Here is a 19,440-nt window from a genome sequence, read left to right as displayed (position 1 = left end):
TTAAATATGATCTACTTCCTGTTGAAACAAAACACAACTTGGGCTGCTAACGATTATTTCCCAATATTGAAATATTTTCCAATAATTGATTATGGTGTAAATTATCATTTAAAATGTCAAAGATAACTGCAGATACATCAACAAAAAACCAGGAAAGTAATGAATTTAAAATGTTAAAAACAGACTCAAGATCCACTTACTGTCTTTTCCCATCAGACTCCTGATGATGACCATGAGATACCATTAAAAACTCTGTACAAGTCTAGTAAGTGAACCTTGAGTTAAGTTTTTTTTGGTCAAATTGCTGTTTTTGAGCTCAAGAACTCAGAGATGAAGATTTAAGATTTGTTGACTTAACAGTCTCACCACGAGGTCCATTTAGTAGCTGTTCTGAAGCTTTCAGCCGTCATCACATGATATTCTGCAGCAGACCAGTTGTAGATGTTCAAGCTTCCATTTTTCAGTGTACTGTATTTGATAAACTAGAAACTAATTTTACTTATCAGATTATGATTTAACATAAAGAAACATGATAATCTTATAATATATAAAACATTGTCACAGATTAAACCAGTGTTGTGTCTCATTTCAGACACTCTTAACTTCTCAGTTGGATTCATTTAAACAACTGAAGCCTAAAAAGGTGAAATGATCCAATATTTCATAAATGTGAAAGTTTGTGTTTGTTTTTTTCTTCTTTTAATCATCTCAACTGGTGACTAACTGTATATAAAGTAGTGTAAACTAGCTCCACCTCCAGCAGCTACAACAGTAACATGCTGCTCTAACACTGAGGTTTCAGTATTAATAATCTAATGATGTCATATATAATAATAAATACATTTTCAGCAGGACGAGTACTTTTACTTTTGATACTTTAAGTGCATTTTGCTGATAATACTTCTCAACGTAAGTGAGATTTAAGAGGAAACAAACACAAGAGATCAACATTTATCTGAGGGAGATTTTTAATGCAATACTTAGTGTTTTTATGTTGCTTTATTGCCACTTTTATGTACATAAAGGATCATTCTTTTACCACAAGAAGGTGAAAAATGAACTTTCAGTCTCAGAAACTCTCAAGGTTGAAGGTAGCAAGAAACAAGAAGTCATCTGCACTTGTTTTGATAATTGATTGTCATGTTTTTTAAGCAAAACTTAAAATATTTTGCTGCTTCCAACTTCTCAAATGTGAATATTTGCTGTTTTTTATTCCTTTACGAAAATGTTTTCATTTGTCGGACAAAACGACCAATTTGAAGACATCAGCTTGAGCACTGATGGTCATTTTCATCAATTTTCAGGTATTTTATTGACCAAATTAGCAGATAACGACAGTAATCTTTATTTGCAGCCCTTCATGTTAACATGACAGAGGTTGAGAGTTCAAATCTGTCAACGTCGATGCTGCAGGATGATCTTGAAAGCAGATGTTGCGTCTAAAATCAACCACTTGATGGCAGTAGCGTTCTGGGAGAGCTGGTGAGTTTATGGAGTCTTAAACGGACTAAACCAGTCTTGTGTATGTGTGTGTGTGTGTGTGTGTGTGTGTGTGTGTGTGTGTATGGAGGGTTATTGAGGTCGTGGTGCGCCTGCTACTGATGGGTGTGTGTGGGAGGACAGTAATAGGCTTCCTCAAAAACTAGACTATGTGCTGTCGTAAAAAAAAAAAAAAAAATACTAAAAAAATAAAATCAAAACCGTCTTGGCACACTCAACCTGTCTGATATCTGTGGAGAAATTTCATCAACCCCTCTGCTACTGCTGTTGTTGATGCTGTTTTGTCTTGCGTGGTGCTTAATAATGAACAGCATAATAATGTTGTTTTCTGCAAAGGTGTCATGACCACGAGCTTCAGAACAACGCCGCACATTTCAATTTTAAATGACACCGAGGGGTCGAGGAGAGACGGGGCGTTTATTCTCTGACACGTCTCTGAAAATTGCAGGGAATTACCGCAGCGTTGACCTGCAGATGCGTCCAATTGCTGGAACAAAGAGCGGCGTGCATGCTAATCGGTTCAGTGTCTTGCTTGTGGGCACTTTGGCAGGACAGTCAGATGATTGTAGACACATCAGCTGTGACCTCTCTTGCACAGGACTGTCTGTACAGTTGGAAAAATGCCACTGATGCCACCTTTTTTTTTTTTTTAAGTGTTTGTCCTGAACTGAAGTGCAAAGTCCTTCTTTCTCACTGCTAGAGCTTAATGTTCAGAAGCAAAATAAAGCTTTCACACCTGGAAACAGAGAACATTAAGGTCATTTTCCATCATCCTGTTTTTTTCTCTTAACTTGCTTCTTTTCTCTTGTGGTTTTATTGCCTTTGGATGCACTCAAACTAATCAGCGACGCAGAAAAATGCTTTAATCCACAACTTCTACATACACCTGAGAATTCAAATCTGATGGTAACGTCTCCTAAATGGCACAATCACATCATCAAAATACAAATACAGTTTGATTTATGTCAGGTAATTGATAAAATACTGCATTTATATAAATGTATTGTAAAAATTAGCTTGTATACAATCTTGAAAAATGGGAATAATGCCCTAACCATAACCCTAACCCTAACCATAACCCTAACCATAACTTTTCTACTGTTTCCATGGACTGTTTTTGCAGTGGAGACGTTGGTTTGAATGACTAAACTAAACTTAATTGACTTTATGGGAAAAAGTGATAAAATTTCACAAGATGGTGATTTAATTTCCACCATAACATGTTTAATGATACTACAAAATCATTGCCAGCACAAATTTAACAAATTTGCATTAACATTTTTTGAAAAATGTCTCTGTAAATGAGGTTATTTGCTGGTACATATGATAATATTTTAGAGGGGAGAGAACATTAAGGCCACTTCGTAGCATCCTATACTTGCTTCCAAAAACTAATCAGCGGCGCAGAAAAAAGCTTTTATCCACAACCTCTACCTGTACCTGAGCCTTTACAGGATTCAAATTAGATGTTAACATCTCATAAATGGTGTGTTCATAACATCAAAACATAATATATCCTCATCCAGAGTCAATTTTGTTAATTGTGCTCAATTACCATCAATAACTAAAAGCATCAGTATCATGCTTATCAGTCTCCGGGCCAACCGCTGCCCAGATACAACCTGAGGCTATTTTTAGCTTATTTTCCTCCTTGTGCTGTGATGGAGAGGTGAGCCAGACACCCTGAGGAGGCGACTTGGCAGGATCTGTTGAGTCAAGGTGATGACGGCTCCTCTCGTCAGGGACTGAGACGAGACCGAGGTGTCCGGATTACCCAGCAGCACCTCTGGGATCACAGGACGGCCGGCTGGACTCCGCAGCTCTGAACTGCTTTAATGTCAAAGGAGGATTTCTGGAAACTTTTTCAGAAGCATGATTGTTGTTTTGAATCTGTGATGTTAGTTCCCGTCATAAAAAACGTCAACTAGAAATTAAATTCATATATTACTTAATTGTTTTCAAACAGGAAAACATAACTGTAAGACCATCAACACAAGAAGACGACAATTAACATTTTCTCGTTATGTTGAGAGAAAACGTGATTCAGCAGCATTTCATTTCTAGCAAGATGAATTTGCTGTGATAAGGTGATATGAAGGGTTGTTAACTATTAGACATTCAAAATGACCTGATTGAAGCTCAAAATGTGTAATTCCTAAACTTTCTAATCATTATTTTCTGCTGTTGCCATGATTTTGTGGTGGACGCAACAACAAAAGTGTCTTCCTGCTAAAAGGCTTCTCATATCAGAGTCCAGAGAAATCAAGCAGCAGTTCCTGGTTTTAAAGACTAACTATTGTTTTGTAAATGTGAAGGTTTCTTCACAGCAGTCTTTTAACGTAACTCAGTCGGGTTACTGGTCAAACACAGACATGAAAAATAGTCAAAAATTTAAAAAAAGGCTCTCTGGACACCAAAAAACTCCGGACCAACTTAAATGCGTTTCATTAATGTCTCAGTGAATTAACAGAACATAACTAAGTTTTGTTTTCTTGGTTTCACAGCCCAGTATTCCCAGTTTCAGAGGTTTTATTATAAATGTGGACTTAAGTTAGTTGTCTTGCTCATACTCAGCCTGTGAATGTGATGCTAGGATTTTTAAAAATGCTGAGCTCATGAGAACAAAGTAGAAACTTTTGACTATCCACTAAAAATATTTGTAAAATGTTCTAATTTTTATTTAACTGTGCACTTATATTTCTGTAAGTTTTTCCTCCATAAGTTCCCAAACCTCTTAAAATGAGGAAATGTCTGTGGACTTAAACTGTAGTGTGACTTTTTCTCATTTTATATCGTCTCATTAGTAGCCTGAACATTCAGTATTTCACAAGAATAAAGGTCAAATTAGAGAAAAGGTTATAGAAATAAGCATATTTTTGCGTAACATAAGAATTTCTTTCTTTCTTTTAATCTTGAGATTATTAAAAGTGCCTCGTGGTTGGGAACCAGTGTGATGATATAAATGCTGTTTCTGAGCCCTCTTCAGTGTACCAAGTATATGATTTTGCTGGAGAAATACAAAATCCCCTTTTTAACTTTCATTTATTTGTAAATTTTGCCCCATGCTGAATCAGAATCCGCCTTTAAAAGAGCCCGCCGTGTGTAATTTGTGCGTATTTGTAGATGACAAACTCCTCCTTGAGTATTTAAAACCCTCAAATTGGTTTGTTTTGACTGTTTGGGGGGCTCTCTGTGTTGAACCAGGTAGTGAAACTTACTGCTTCAGTGTTTACTTGTAACAGAAACCTGCAAACTCTTGGCCCTGCAAGGCGAACTGCTGGAGACCACCGTGCTAAATGACTAAACTGTGAAGTATAAGTGAGCAGACAGCAGAGAGGGTCACAGGTTAAAGATGAGCCCGGTGCTGACGCCCTCTCAGAAAACCCCCAGACAACCCTGGTAAGACCTCCTGCAGCGCTGCTACTCAGGACCACCTGAGTCAAGTCTGAGTCAGAATAAAGACCACAGCCAGTTGTGTTATTGGCAGGATGCTGCAGACAAAGTAGCGCACGGCCGCATGCTGCTTATTCTCATTTTGGAAAAACATCCTGCAAGAGCTGCAAGTCACCACAATACCCATTTGATGCTTGCAGTGGTGGGAAGTAACTAAATACATTTACTCAAGTATTTTACTTAAGCATAATTTTGAGGTTCTTTTATGCTACTTTATACTTCTACTTCACTACATTTAACTGACAGTTTTAGTTACTTTTCATATGAAGATTTGACACAATGGATAATATAACAAGCTTTTAAAATACAACACATTGTTAAAGATGAAACCAGTGGTTTCCAACCTTTTTGGCTTTAGACGTCTTACAAAAAGCAGTGTGTAGTCGGGGTCACATTTCACATGTCTATGAGTTGTTAACAGCTCCACCAAATAGTGGTTTTTCCCTCTAAACTTCTCACATGCTTTCATTTCAATAAATGTTCAAATGATCCAATATTTCAGCAAAAATCAAAGATTAGAGAAAAAGTTCAAAAACTGAAAACAGATTTGTGTATCAGAACTTTGTTTTTTCTTCTTTCCTCTCCCATTAATCATCTCACGACCCCTCAGATTTATCTGCTGACCCTTTGGAGGGGCCCCGACCCCTAGGTTGGGAACCACTGGACTAAACTAGCTAACTGTATATAAAGTAGTGTAAACTAGCTCCACCTCCAGCAGCTACAACAGTAACATGCTGCTCTAACACTGATGCTTCACTATTAATAATCTAATGATGTCATATATAATAATATATCAGTCAGAGGGACCAAACCACTACTTTTACTGCAATACTTCAACTACATCAAGCTCATAATACTTATGTACTTTTACTGCAATACTTTAACTACTTTAAGCTACTTTCTGAGGATTCTTCATGCAGGACTTTTACTTGTAATGGAGTATTTTTACATAGCTGTATTGATACTTTTATTTCAGTAAAGGATCTGAATACTTCTAACAGCCTAAACGATTACATTAATGCCATTTGCTATGTGAAGTAGCACCTCTGGTTTTTGTCTTTGTTTCAGGCGAGGTGGCCACCTCACTATGAAACACTCCAGCTAGCCAAGTTGAAGGTTGTCTGACATTTTTAATTTCTGACTGGAAACTTATTAATCACTGACTGACTAGTTTGATTACCTCTCAAGAGCCAACTTTTGGAGTGAAGACAAAGACAAAAATGCTAAACATTAGCCTTTATGGATATTTTTTTCATTCATGAATTCATTTCATTCATTAATTCCTACTGAATGTTTCTTTTTAAAAACAATTTAAACTAAAAACTTTAGGTTTTGGACTGTTGGTTGGGCAAAACAGACATTTGAAGACATCAACTTGGTCTTTTGGTTTCTTACTATTGACACTTTGGGGACGTTTTGTAGATCAATCACAAATCAAATAATAAAATATAATTATTTGCAGCCCTGGAGACCAATCTACCTAACGAATCTACACACATCACCACAAGCTTTCTCAGCTACCTCTCACATGTTTCTAGCTGGTTTTTTAACCAACACATAATTCTCTAGTTTTCATCATGATGAGGATGCAGTTTTTTGGAATTAAATTGGCCATTAAGAAGCTTTAAATCTGTTCTTGATCTGGGAAATGATCTCCAACCGAAGGCATCGTTAGCGCCTCACTGTTGGGACTTAGAGTAATGTTAACAGTATTTGTGTGCAGAGCAGAATGAGCGCTGCAGTGTGAAACGGGTGCAGCAGACTAAGATATATAAGAGCAGACAGCTGTCATGGTCGGTCTGGCATCACCGTGCTCGCTGTGTTCTTACAGCTTCGCCTCTGTTTACACAGGATGGTGAGGACGCTGCACTGTTACCTGGCCACGAACAGCACACTGATGTTAATGTCTTCTCAGACATTGACCTGATTTTCAATTCATAACCCTCATTTGATTAACTGATGTTTATTAAAGCTTTTTTTTTCTTCAGTGCAGGGAGCAGTTTGGACAACATTCAAACAGTTCATCATATTCATGACCACAGTTGTTCCACTGGACTAAATGGAGGGTAAGTTGTTGGCACATCAGAGGTTGTTGTTGAGATATCTGAAGGCGTTTGTTAGTCAGTCTGCTGCCTAAAATGTTCCAGTTGAACCAGGGATTCGGGCTCTTGATCAATTCTCTGACCTTATGGTTGTTCAAAACACAAAAAGTCAACAAATGTTGGCTCTTTAAGAACAGATTTGATAGAAAACTACTTACTGTTGCAAAATATCAGAGCCGCTAATGGACCTTTAGGAGATTGGTAGACTTTCACCCACTGTGCGAAATACCTTATGTTCCTTACGTTATACTTGTGTTTCACAGGTACGTAGTAAATATTTTTGGGGGACATTTTATGGTTTTATTTAATAGTTGACAGTACAGAGATGACAAGAAACTAGGGAGAGAGAGATGGTGGATGAGGTCCACAAAGATCCACAGACCAGGAGCGTTGCGATTCACGGTTCGCATCTTAAACCCAAGAGGCCCAAAATGTAGACAGAGTTTACAGATTTCTTTATACTTCAAAACAGAGAAGGCTCCTATCAAAAACTCTACAACACAAGTCCAAATTAAAAGAGAAAATACGTGGTGTAAAACTTATAAAACTTCTGATCTGACACCACTAACATGATTTTTCTGTGCAAAACTTCCAAAATCATTTGGTGATTTGACACCACTGTGGTTAAGGTTCGGTCAGGTTTAGAAACAAAAACTATTTCCGGGTAAAGTTAGACAAACATCGTCATTGACATGGAAACCAGCGATGACTGACGGTAGGAAATGGGCTGCTAAAAGTCAAGTCCTCCTTTCCTTCAAGAGTCACAGTTCCTACAGCTGTTACATGGCTTTGTCACCTCAAAGGTCACCAGATCATTTTTGGGCATTTGTTTAGTTGACTGATGCTGTCATTTTTCTTGGGGAAGTTTCTGACAACACCAGCGAAGAAATGAACATCCTGTATGACATGAAAAATAAAAAGGTGTTGCTGTAAACATGTATACTCCCACTAAAATAGCTATATCCCAAGTGCAGTTGTGCCTTTTTATATTTATTTAGCAGTACAAACACTGTTTAGGGACGTTTATTTTGCATATGGACTTGTTAATCTTTAATTGAAATTAAATACTTAACTGAGGCTTTTTAAATATGCAGACAAGGACCAGATCTGCAAGAGTTCAATATATTATTTCCATATATCTACAGTGAAGTTTGCACAACCAGTAATATAATCTTACTAGCAGCTGCAGCAAGATATACTGTACATTAGCTGTCCTCTTTTTTAGACCACTCCACTCAAAACTTGGATTTTGAAGCATTCATGGGGTCCTGGATGTAAATTTTGCACATGGCTTTTATCACTAGGGTGTTTACAAGTGATCTGGTGATTAACAGGCATATGTTGGCACAGTTATAGCCATTTATACAACTGATCAGTCGAATTATAGTAGGAGAAATTCTGCCAGTCACATCCAAGAGAGCTTCTGCTTCTTAAAAGCTTGAGACTGCAGCGATGCCTCTGACCTTTTTTGAAGTAACTCTACTCTTGTGGGTTTAAAACAGGATTTTGTGTTTCCATGTAGCGCTGCACACATGAAAGCAAGTGCTAAAATAATTCTCTTCTAATAACCAAACATACCTAATAATCTCCTTCTTTGCCAGAAACCAAATCCCCAGCTCTGAAATGTCACAAATGCCTCAAATTACCTTTGTTTTAAATACCCTTTATCCTGGGATTCCTCAGGGATCCGTCCCGGGTTCCCCTGTGGGTTTAATCTGAGGAACCTAAAAGGTTTCCTCAGGGTGCCTTTTACATTTCACAGTGTGCAGGCATGGTAATGTATTTTAAAACATCTTAAGCACATTACGAGCGTGTTACACACCATTCTGTTTGTGTAATCACATTTGGAAATGACATGCATCATTATCAAGGGAGGAAATTAACATTTTCATCCACCGGCCACAATGGTTCCAAATTTTTGCCAGAGCCGTTCACTGTTTCACCAGCCAAGTATGATTTTAGAAAAGCAGAACAGTCTCAGCGGGATGGGAGGTTACCAGTGTTTCACTGCAGACTGCTGGTGTTTTTCTACCTTTAACAGATTAGTGATTGGAAGCAGTGTAGTTGCTTTTCAGTTTATATTGATTACTATCACCTGATCAGGAAATAATCAGAGGAAAGCTGAAACATTGCCATTAAATTTCATCTTTTCTCTGTTTATTTCCTGATAATTGAAAGGAAAACTGAATAAAAACAACAACTTTTTTCATGGTGTCAATATTTGATTCATTTTTCCGGGCTGTGCTTGTATCGTGTGCTTGTACTCTATAATTATGTAATAGAGACATGCATTATTAATCATTAAAATCAATGAGGACAGGCTGACTACAAGCAGCAGCAGTGTAGGTCTATGATGTGGTTAATGATGGATTATGATGATAATTACCATGAGATGAGAAAGCCGTAGTACAGAGTGAAGTGTCACTAACTGGACTAATTAGAGCAAAATCTCATTTTCCCTACATGCATCGACATCTGTGGCCTCCAACAGATGCTGCTGTCAGACCAAAAGGACGGACGAACTGCACTCATGGAAAAGTGAGATGATCACAGAGGGATTTATGTTTCATCTATAAAACTACAGGTACTGATGGAAAACTCGTATTTTATGTCACATGATCCACATTGTAAAGCCTTCTATCCTGATATGGATGAAACACAACACTAAACTCTTCTCAACTTGAAGTTTAGATCCCAATTTGAGTCACTTAATAATCAAACATTTAAAGGATAATTCCAGTTTATTACAATTTCTGTCTTCTTTAACACTCCTCATGTTTCTTGCCATGTTAAACGTTGTTGTAGTGATTATCAATGTTATCATAAAATAAAATGATTGCCCATATGTAGAAAATGGGTGTAATAACCTGTAATTTTCCATTAAAGTGGCTGTAATGGATATTTTTATAGTAACACTGCCTGAGCTGTCAGTGTGAGTGACTCTACAGCTCCCCTCGGCATTATGGAGCTTTAAAGTGAGTTTCAGCTCATTGTTTAACTGTCCAGCTGTAACTTTACTGTTTTGGTTCATTCTCAGCGCTTTCATATCGTCGTTTTCAGTCACAGCAGGCAGCTGTTTTCAGTGAAAAAGCTCTAAAAAGCCACTGTACGTAGTGTACAGTACAGTGCTCAGCACCAAACAGCAAACAGACACAGTTAGCTGTAGACTAGCTGGTGAACATAGTGGAGCATTTAGCAGCTAAAGAACCAGATATTTCCCTCAGGAGATGGTAGAAGATGTTGAAGAGATGAATTGAAACATGATTTAGGGTATTTTTTGTCCAACATATATTCAGAATTATGCAAATTTTGGAACAGAAATTTGGAGACATTTCCTGAATTTTCCAGTTCCGAATCCGAGATCAAAGAATTGTTTATTTTGCTTTATCACTTGAAATGACATTTGTCCCAAGCAAATAAATGAAAGAAGCACATTTTCTGAGGGTTGCTTTGTGAAAAAGATTTATTGGTATATGTTTAAAGGAAAAAACAGCTTGAAATATGTAATAATTTTTATATAAACCATTTGTAGCTTGAGTTACTGGAATCATGGAGCAGAAATTATTCAGAAAACCAGTTCCTCAGGATAAAAATATGCCTTTTCCGGTCAAAGCATCATACTTTACATAGTTTCTTTTTATCAGTTGATAAATTTTGGCAATTATTCACGTTGGTTTGAGGAAAAACTTTAGAAAATGTTGACCACGTCCTTTCTCATCGGCTTGATCCCCCGTCGGTGCTTTTCAGGCGTCCCAGCTGCCTCCGGCAATGAAACGAGCACAAATTTAGCTTTCTTAGAGGACCTCCCCGTGGTTTGTGGGAAAAATCATTTATTTTGTAGCAGCTGGTTTCATGGAGGAGCCTGACAGAGAATGACAGTAAGAAAAAAAACTCTCCTTTGCAGCTCAAAATGTGCATAAAAGCTAATTTTAGAGTGTAGTTTACTATTTTATATTACAAATACTCTGTCATACTGTATCTTTATGTCTAGTTTTTTGTCATGTTTTCACACCAGTTGCTGTGATTTTGACGTCCTCAGAGGCTTTTAATTCAGTACTTGTGCTTTTTTTAAGCATTTTTTCTTCTTTACAGCCATGTATCTTTGCCATGAATGTGTGGTTTTTTTTTTCTGGTTTCACGCCCAAAAGTTTCCAGAACTCCCTCAATGCATAAAAGTTATCATCAAGCAGACGCCAACAAAACCTACAGGTACTTTTCTTTCGCTCAGCAGCTGATAAACAGCTCAGCCACGACACGGCTCAGCTGTGAAGCGAATTATAGAGTGTAAAAGATGTGCACTCTGTAGCTGTGACCTTTCCCCCTCTCCAGGCAAACACCTCCACACCAAACCCACAGCAGCCGCCCCCCCAGCACGGCTGCCTGGACTTCAAAGGAGAGAGACTGGCGCGATACCAAAGTCATACTACAGCACTGTACAAAAAGTTTAACTTTTTTGCCTCATATTTTCCACCGTTGTCTCACGCAATGGCATTAATTAACGGAAACCACCAACAACAGCAGATACATATCTGTCCTCCATAACTGTTCCATGGCCACAAGATTATATTGTTCCATCTGACCTTTGACCTCCAGTGTTACTGTTTTTTGTTAGATATAACTGCTATTAGAGGGCAGAAGGATCCTCCTAACGTCAAGCACATCTGAGCAGGTATATTTAGTTTCTAGGTGTCACTCTTGACTTCTATAAAGTCAGACTATTTGGTTTGAGTGAGAACATCTATGTGTTGTTATGTATTGATTATTGGCTGTTGTTGCTGTCAGTTTCACCACAAACTTCACAGATTTCAATCATCAGGTGTGTTTATGACACCTTCAAAAATCTAATAATAAGCATTTTGTAGTTGTTTTTACAGGAATCTACATCTTATCTTCCACATATTTGTAAGTCATAATACTCTTTTTTTTCACATCAAGCATTTCTTTCATTCTCAAAATAGTTGTGGTTATTCCGAAAACACAATTATATCTGAGGCAAAAAAAGCTCATGTTTCATACCATCAGACCCTGCTATATACTCTACAGTAGTACTTTAAAGTTAGTTATTAGTGGTAGTTCTCTTAGTAGTAGTATGTATACTAAGCTAAGTAGTAATAATTGGAGTAAAGTAGAAGCAGCAGTAGTAGTAGAAGTAGTATGAGTGTGTATATGTAGTATAATGTTGCTGCAGTGACTCTGAGCTCTTCTGCTGCTGCTGGTCGAGCAGGACAACAGGGAGACTTTTTGTCTTGGCTGGGATCAATCGCTCCATAGATGACGCCCACTCAGCCAGGCTCTCCGTGGGCGGCCGGTAGCCCAGCAGCCCAGCAGGCCGGTCCAGTCCGGCCCCGCCTGGCCCTCCTCCGGCCCCCGCAAGCCTGCAGGGCCGGCTCAGCTCAGCAGGAGAGCTGCACTTTACATATGAAAGCCTTCAGCTGACACTCCAGTGAACTTTAAAGTCACTGTTGTTATGATCTACTTCCTGCTGAGGGAGGGATCATCCCCAACCAATGGGTTATCAGGGTGAAAGGGTGTTGTTTTTCAAAAATCTGACTTTCACCCATGCTGATTTCGGAAAAGAAAAGAAGAGGAAAAATCCTATTTTTACTTTGTTTTAACTTAAATTTATCAAAGCTGCAACCACACAAAAAGGAACCGAGACCACCAAAATTCAAATGCAGTACTTTCAATATAGAAACTAGTCAACAACTACATCTGAGTTGTTGATTGAAAAAAATACTTTCACCTCGAGGTCCACTCAGATCCAGAGCTTTCTATAATATCACATGATCTTCATCACCAGATGGAGTTGTTAAAGAAACTCGGATGTTGATATTTCACTTTCAGGGCTTCTCGTGCACCTAAAAGTTGAAGTTTGAAGTTCATTCTTGACGTTGGAAACAACAGTTGACCGAATAATCCCACCTCAAGGTCCCTTTAGTAGCCACTCTGGAGCTTTCAATCATATAAAGCAGGTGATTCATGTTTTATGAGGCTGTTACAGGTTTGTTTACATCACTAATGGTTGTAAACGTTGGAGAAACTATAATGTTTTGTTGAGAAATACACAGAAATTTCACACTGAAACTCTTTTATTATATCATGAATATAACTTTAATTTATATGATGAAAAAATAAGTTTGGGGCTTTTGCATGTTCAAAACTGCAAATTTTAAACAGTAAGGATGTTTTTATTTCACTACACTGAATAAACACAGAAGTAGTATAACAGTTAATTATAAGATACATATGCAAGTTTAAATATTACATTTATATACAAAACAAATCAGCAACATGTCTACGAACATTTAAGTAGTATTGGATTGTAGTGGCAGCATTTTGCACGTTAATCTCTTATGGTCACAGTCACAATGCAATAACAATAAAGACATTTACTTCTTGAATTTAACAAAGGAGTCTATTTCATTTCTATAGCTCCTCACACAGAAAGCATTTAGTTACTAAGTGTTGACATACAAGGTTAAATGAAAGAGAGATAACAACACAACAGTCTACAAAGGAAAGAAAAAGAGCAGAAGCAGACAGATCATGAGGTATTTGCCTGCGGCTGATGCTCCAATCCAAACCATGATTCAACAGCATTTCATTTCCCGCAAAACGTATTTGCTGTTGAAATTTCGTTGTATATGAGTGTCATTTCCAGGAGAGAGGGTTGACCTAACATACCACGCAAGTTGAATGAATTTCTGTGGAAACTATGAGTTTGACCTGAGAGGAAAACCTCTACAGGTGAAGCCTTACTGCTTCGGGCTGAGTGATGGTATCTGATTGAGGTTTTAGCAGGAAGCAAGAGAAGAGGGATTGGGTTTCACACGTACAGGGTTCAATACCTTGTTTGGTTCAAAAGGTCAAAGGACAAAACATAGCCAGGTTTTATTCCCAGTAAGTTTATAGTTTACTCTTTAATTATGCCTGATTTGTCAAAAATAATAGTACTTGTTTCTAACCCTAATTTAACACAACATTTTTGATATGCTGGTGTTCGTCTGTTATTTGTTCCAAGGACACTGATGGTATTTTCAGATTGAATGAGTTTATACTTTGCACCAGCCAAACTTAATGAGCCAGAGTTAGCCCAAGAGGCTAATCTTCATCTGTTGTCCTTAGACAGATACGAAAACCTAAAAACAAGAAACTTTATTGTCTGTCACATAGTAACAGAAATTCCTCTTGATACAACTCAATCTAAAACAAAGTTAGACAAATGTAACAATAGCAACGTTTTGTTGCATATTAACCCTTTCATACATGGTAACAAACATTAAAAAAATGATTACTCTGTGATTTAATAATTCATGCATGAAAGGGTTAACATATGCAGTATATGTTCATCAATGCAGTTGTGGAAGAAGTATTGAGATTACTTACTTAAGTAAAAGTACCAATACAGCAATGTAAAAATACTCCATTACAAGTAAAAGTCCTGCATGAAAAAGTACTACACACTGCTTTTTGTAAGACGTCAAAAGCCAAAAAGGTTGGAAACCACTGGTTTCATCTTTAACAATGTGTTGTATTTTAAAAGCTTGTTATATTATCCATTGTGTCAAATCTTCATCTGAAAGGAGTGGAAGTATAAAGTAGCATCACATGGAAACACTTAAGTAAAGTACAAGTACCTCAAAACTGTACTTAAGTACAGTACTTGAGTAAATGTACTTAGTTACTTTCCACCACTGCATCAATGAGCATTGTCCCTGACAAATAAACTAATAAATTGAATGAAATCTAAAACAGATTGTTTTTTTAAAAAAAAAAAACATAATGAGGAAACTTTTAATGAACATGTCTGCAAAGTTCACAAAATGAATGAATCTGCAAAACATGAACGTATTTCATTTGTTTTCCCGAAAGTATCCACTTTTTCCTGTTTAGATGATTCAAAGTTCTTGGTTATGGTTTGGGAAAGATGGTGGTCTTGGTTAGATACTGAAAAAAGTTCACTTTCTAACCAAAACCACAATCTTTGCCAAACCTTAACCAAAGTGATTTTGTAGCCTGTCAGTCTGTCTCAAACAAAGTGTTTGCTTGGTCGTCAAGCAGCATCTGAAACCTCTCTCCCCCACACCTTTCCGTCGTTGAAATTGGGGAGGTTGCATTCAAGTTTTGTTACTTTCCAAAACAGATAATCTGACAATCACACCGTGTGCATTTGTGTGCACTCCCAAGTGCAACACCTTCATGAGCACATCCTTTGTACTGAGGTTATTTGAGAAATTTGCAATTCAGTACAAAGTCCAGAGGTTGTGATTCGTAGCACAACAAGCTATTAAAGCTGTAAACAGAACCGCTTTCCTGCATATGTTCAGTGGTGTCTGCATTACACAGAACTACTCTCCGGAGACTGAAAATGTGATGAATTTTTAGTCTTTGGAGCCGTTTCTAAACAAACTAACATGACCAAACTCTTCATGATGAAGGAACATGTCACCCAGTGCAGGAATAAGATATATCAGGCTTTGGATACACACACACACAATACTTGATAGTAGATAAGTTCATTGTTGGTTTGGCTCCAAACATGAGATTTGTTGATAAGAAGAAAAATATAGCTTTAACATTTGCCTTTTATTAACTGTAACCACAATCTCTCCCTTAAATTAACCATATTTTATTTGCCAAACCTTAAACATATTGTAGTTTCCATGAGCAGATATTTCAGAAAGTGAGAATTTTACAAATTTTACATGGCATTGAATGTAATCCGGGATTTTGCAGAATCATCTTGTCTCGCATTAGAGTTGCCACCATTTAGTCGTATATTAAAATAATTATTAGGAGACAATGTTGCACCAGTGTTTAATACCTTCAACAAAAGCCTCTGAATCAACATTCAGACCATCATGAGACTAAAACTCTCCAGTGACACCAAACTCTACTGACATTTCTTTTAGTTTTGGGTTAAGCTGCTTTTCAACTGAGTACCAGTTGGCAGATAACACCACTGAACGGTTAAATGAACAAAACAATCTTACAAAAACAATCAGTAGTCACAGGTTTTCCTGTCAGTTCTTGTGCAGGCGGTGATCTCGGTGGATGATATCTGATATTTAATTAAAGGCAGATACATTTTTATTTCCTCTGTGTGTTTGGCCCCGTTGTCTCGGCACTGTCTTATCAGTGTGTACATTAGTTTGTCAGCACGTCACTGCATTAATGTCACCAAGACAAATCCCTGTGCATTCAATGTGCTTGGCGATTAAAGTGATGCTGGTTGTGATGTGCTGCAGGGACGTGGGCAGGGCGATGTGGGTACTTGTGCGTGAGGAGCCCTAAGTTGCAGAGGTTTTTTTCTAATTGAGTCAGGGACTTATGCTGGCAAGGTAGGCGTGTGAGTGGGGGGGAGACTAATCCCAAGCTGCTGTTGTTTTTCGTGCCTGCTGGCTCGAGATCAAAAACTTAACAGCAATAATCATGCAAAATGTGTGGCTTCACTTCAAAGCCTGCCTCAACTTTGCTCACACTCTTGTAGCTCGCATTGTTTCATCATTTCCACCAGTTTTTCTTATCTTCTCCTTCCTTTCCTGCAAGGGATTTTTTTTCCCCTTTAGTGTTCATCTTTTGTCACATCTCAGCACTGTCAGTCCTCGAGGTTTGAAGGCGATCTGAGAGGTAGTCGTGACCTTTCGGTAGCAGCCCCAAATTAATACACTTAACAGATTAATCACACCTTCAGATAAGCTCAAAGCTGAGGCGTCTTTGTCACGCACAGACGCACACCACATCGAAGGCCGTTTGGTTTCTCTCTGACTGCAGTGGGTGGTTGTGGCAGAGGGAGCGTCAGCCTCCACCTGGAGATAGCAGACATGTCAGACGTCAGCAGCACTCTCAGGGTGAGGATGCCGTGGGCGCGAGGGTCGCTGAGGCCCGTACGTGGCCAAAATGGGCAAATCCCCTCCACGTCAGCCCACGACCTGTCAGCAGGGAGCTACAGGGCCTCCCAACGAAGCTTTAAAGGTGCCACACGTAACATTTTAAGAGCAGCAAAAACTCCAGCACATTAATGACGCCTGGCCTTTTTTTTCTCTGAACCCACTACTTTCATTACACATCAAATGATGCACACTTACACTTGAGGTGACGTTTTCGGTTTTAAAGCATAACAAAAACAAAACCTTATAAATCATGGCACTAAAATCACTTGTACCCTGACAGAGATTGAGTTTTCTGGGCTCCTTTTTGCACCAAATATAAAAATGTACTGTTTTTATTTGAGTTTTTAAGCTCTGATGTGATGCACAATACCTTTCACATTTTACATTTTCTGTGTTTGTGTTCTGTAAAACTTCAGAGTTACACAATATAACATCAGTTAATCATCAGGGAATCAGTTGTGCTTTAACAACAACAACAGAGTCAGAGCTTTAGACAGACTTAAAAATATATATACATGAATCCAAAGTCCAAATTCCCCAGAAGAGCTGAAGAAAGAAAGTGAAGAAGGTTTTGATGAGTCACCAACCAAACTCTGTACAAATGTATGTCTGAGTAGTTCACAAAATCACAAAATCCCACATTTTATGTGTTTATTTAACCATTCAGTTATACTTTTTTGTAAATATTTTTCTCCCCAAATTATGAAAAATGTAAATGTTTCACTGTTCACTGTTATTTATTTACATAGAAAGTCACATTATAAAATATTTAGTCAAAAAATATCAGACAAAACAAACATGTGAACAATATGAAACATGTGTGTAACCGCAGAATTGAAACTCTTGTTCATGTGCAAATTCCCAGAAGTGTTACCAAGGAAATTAGCTAAATGTTAGCAACAGCTCTGACCAAGTATGTCAAATATTGATTGATTGATCCTAAAATTTCTGGAATGTGAGTCATGCAGATTGCATCGTAAATGATTCTACGTCATACACATTTTAAATAACTCTGCAAAAATTTACATCTGCAAAAAGTTTAGCCAGTAGAAAGTCTGTATTGTAGCATTGTTAGCATCTTAACATTAGCGGTAACAGTAGCACAATAATTTAGACACACTTGACTGCTTCAGAACTGTTTCAATTTGGAATAAATTCACAAATTTACCGCCATAACGTTGTGCGTTAGTTTACGTAGCTTCCGCGGTTAACATCCTTAAGGTTAGTGGTTATCAGCCGTCATTCCACTTTTTGCTTTTCCAATAAGCATAAACATGAACTTTGACCTGAAAAAATGTGTTTTTAATTCTCAGAAATATAGAATTCCACATGTAGCATGTTAGCATCAGATAAAGAAACAAAACAAACAGACACACTGACGGAGCGGCAGAGTGATTCACACTTGATCAGCAGATTGGATTTCATAGCAGTTTAACCTTTCAGCTGCAGCACAATCTTTTTAACCACAAGGCCACAAACTGAGCCCACTTTAGATGATGAGTCATCATCAGCATGTGTCAGGATGTGATAACACACCATTCTTGCCTTAAACACGTCATTTTTAATATTCAATCGAATTCTGATGATATTAAAGACTCAGATTTGTATGTTGTCCTCTCTTTGAGATAGCATCTGTCCCACCACCATCGGACGGACAGTTTTCTCATGAAGGGTTTTATCAGTCTTTCTAAAAAGCTGAAACCTAATACTGAGAATTTCTATCCAAATTCTACGGTAATTAGATCACTTGTTCTAATCTCCTGTTGTCCTGAAATCTTGATGTCCTTCAGAAGTCCAGTACTTCCGTACTTGGGCACAACAAGTCCTCCAAATGAAACGACAAAATGCATATGTTTGTCCATGAACTCTAAATCAACACGAACCGTTGGCAGAACGACATCATTTCTCTGTGTCTTCCAAAACCAATACAGATTATGTCTTTATATTCGCATTTGCAGTTGGTGCATTAAAAAAACCTGAGTGGAAACACGGAAAATGCAAGAAATTCTCACAAAAAAAAAAGGTTTTACGCTTTTCTGAGGTGAAAAAATCGACAAATCGACAAAATCAAAATGCGACAAATTGCAATGGAAACAGATTTAGTGAATAAATCATGGCGTACACTAAGACTTAAACGTCAACTTACGTTTCCGTTTCACTGAAAAGATGAAAAACAGCATCAGACGGAAACATCAGATCATCTTCCGTCATTATTTAATTACGTCACCTCGTTGCACCCTCTTCTTCTGAAATTATTTAATGGCCCCGAGTGGAAAAAAAGCATCACCAGCTGTTTATCTTGAGATGCCAACTCCAAATAGTCGCAAAATGGCAGTGGATGGAAACACACATTACTTTCAATTTTCTTACTCTGATATTCTGGAAATCTGGTTAAAATTCGGGTAACACTTTATTTTACAGGCTCCTTCATTTTACACTAAATTCCTGAGTATTTTGCAGGTATATAACAGTTAATATTTAGGACATTTTAC

The 19,440-nt window shown here is 37.7% G+C and overlaps 2 protein-coding genes across 2 annotated transcripts in view; both read left to right on the top strand.

The window, feature by feature from the left end:
• mfsd6a (major facilitator superfamily domain containing 6a) overlaps nt 1-9,633 on the top strand; it is a 31,087-nt gene extending 21,454 nt beyond the window's left edge. The window contains exons 7-8 of the mRNA XM_042404456.1: nt 6,942-7,019; nt 9,547-9,633. Of these exons, the coding sequence (XP_042260390.1) occupies nt 6,942-6,989 (48 nt within the window). The 3' untranslated portion in view covers nt 6,990-7,019; nt 9,547-9,633. The remainder of the gene's footprint in view (nt 1-6,941; nt 7,020-9,546) is intronic.
• The window catches only part of LOC121891850 (NGFI-A-binding protein 1-like), a 43,942-nt gene continuing 34,058 nt past the window's right edge, over nt 9,557-19,440 (top strand). The window contains exon 1 of the mRNA XM_042404484.1: nt 9,557-9,639. The gene's annotated coding sequence lies outside the window, so the exon portion shown is untranslated. The remainder of the gene's footprint in view (nt 9,640-19,440) is intronic.

Source organism: Thunnus maccoyii, chromosome 24 (genome assembly GCF_910596095.1).
Source record: "Thunnus maccoyii chromosome 24, fThuMac1.1, whole genome shotgun sequence".
Lineage (NCBI taxonomy): Eukaryota > Metazoa > Chordata > Actinopteri > Scombriformes > Scombridae > Thunnus > Thunnus maccoyii.
The sequence above is the reverse complement of the archived record's forward strand: the minus strand, read 5'-3'. Positions and strand labels throughout refer to the sequence as shown.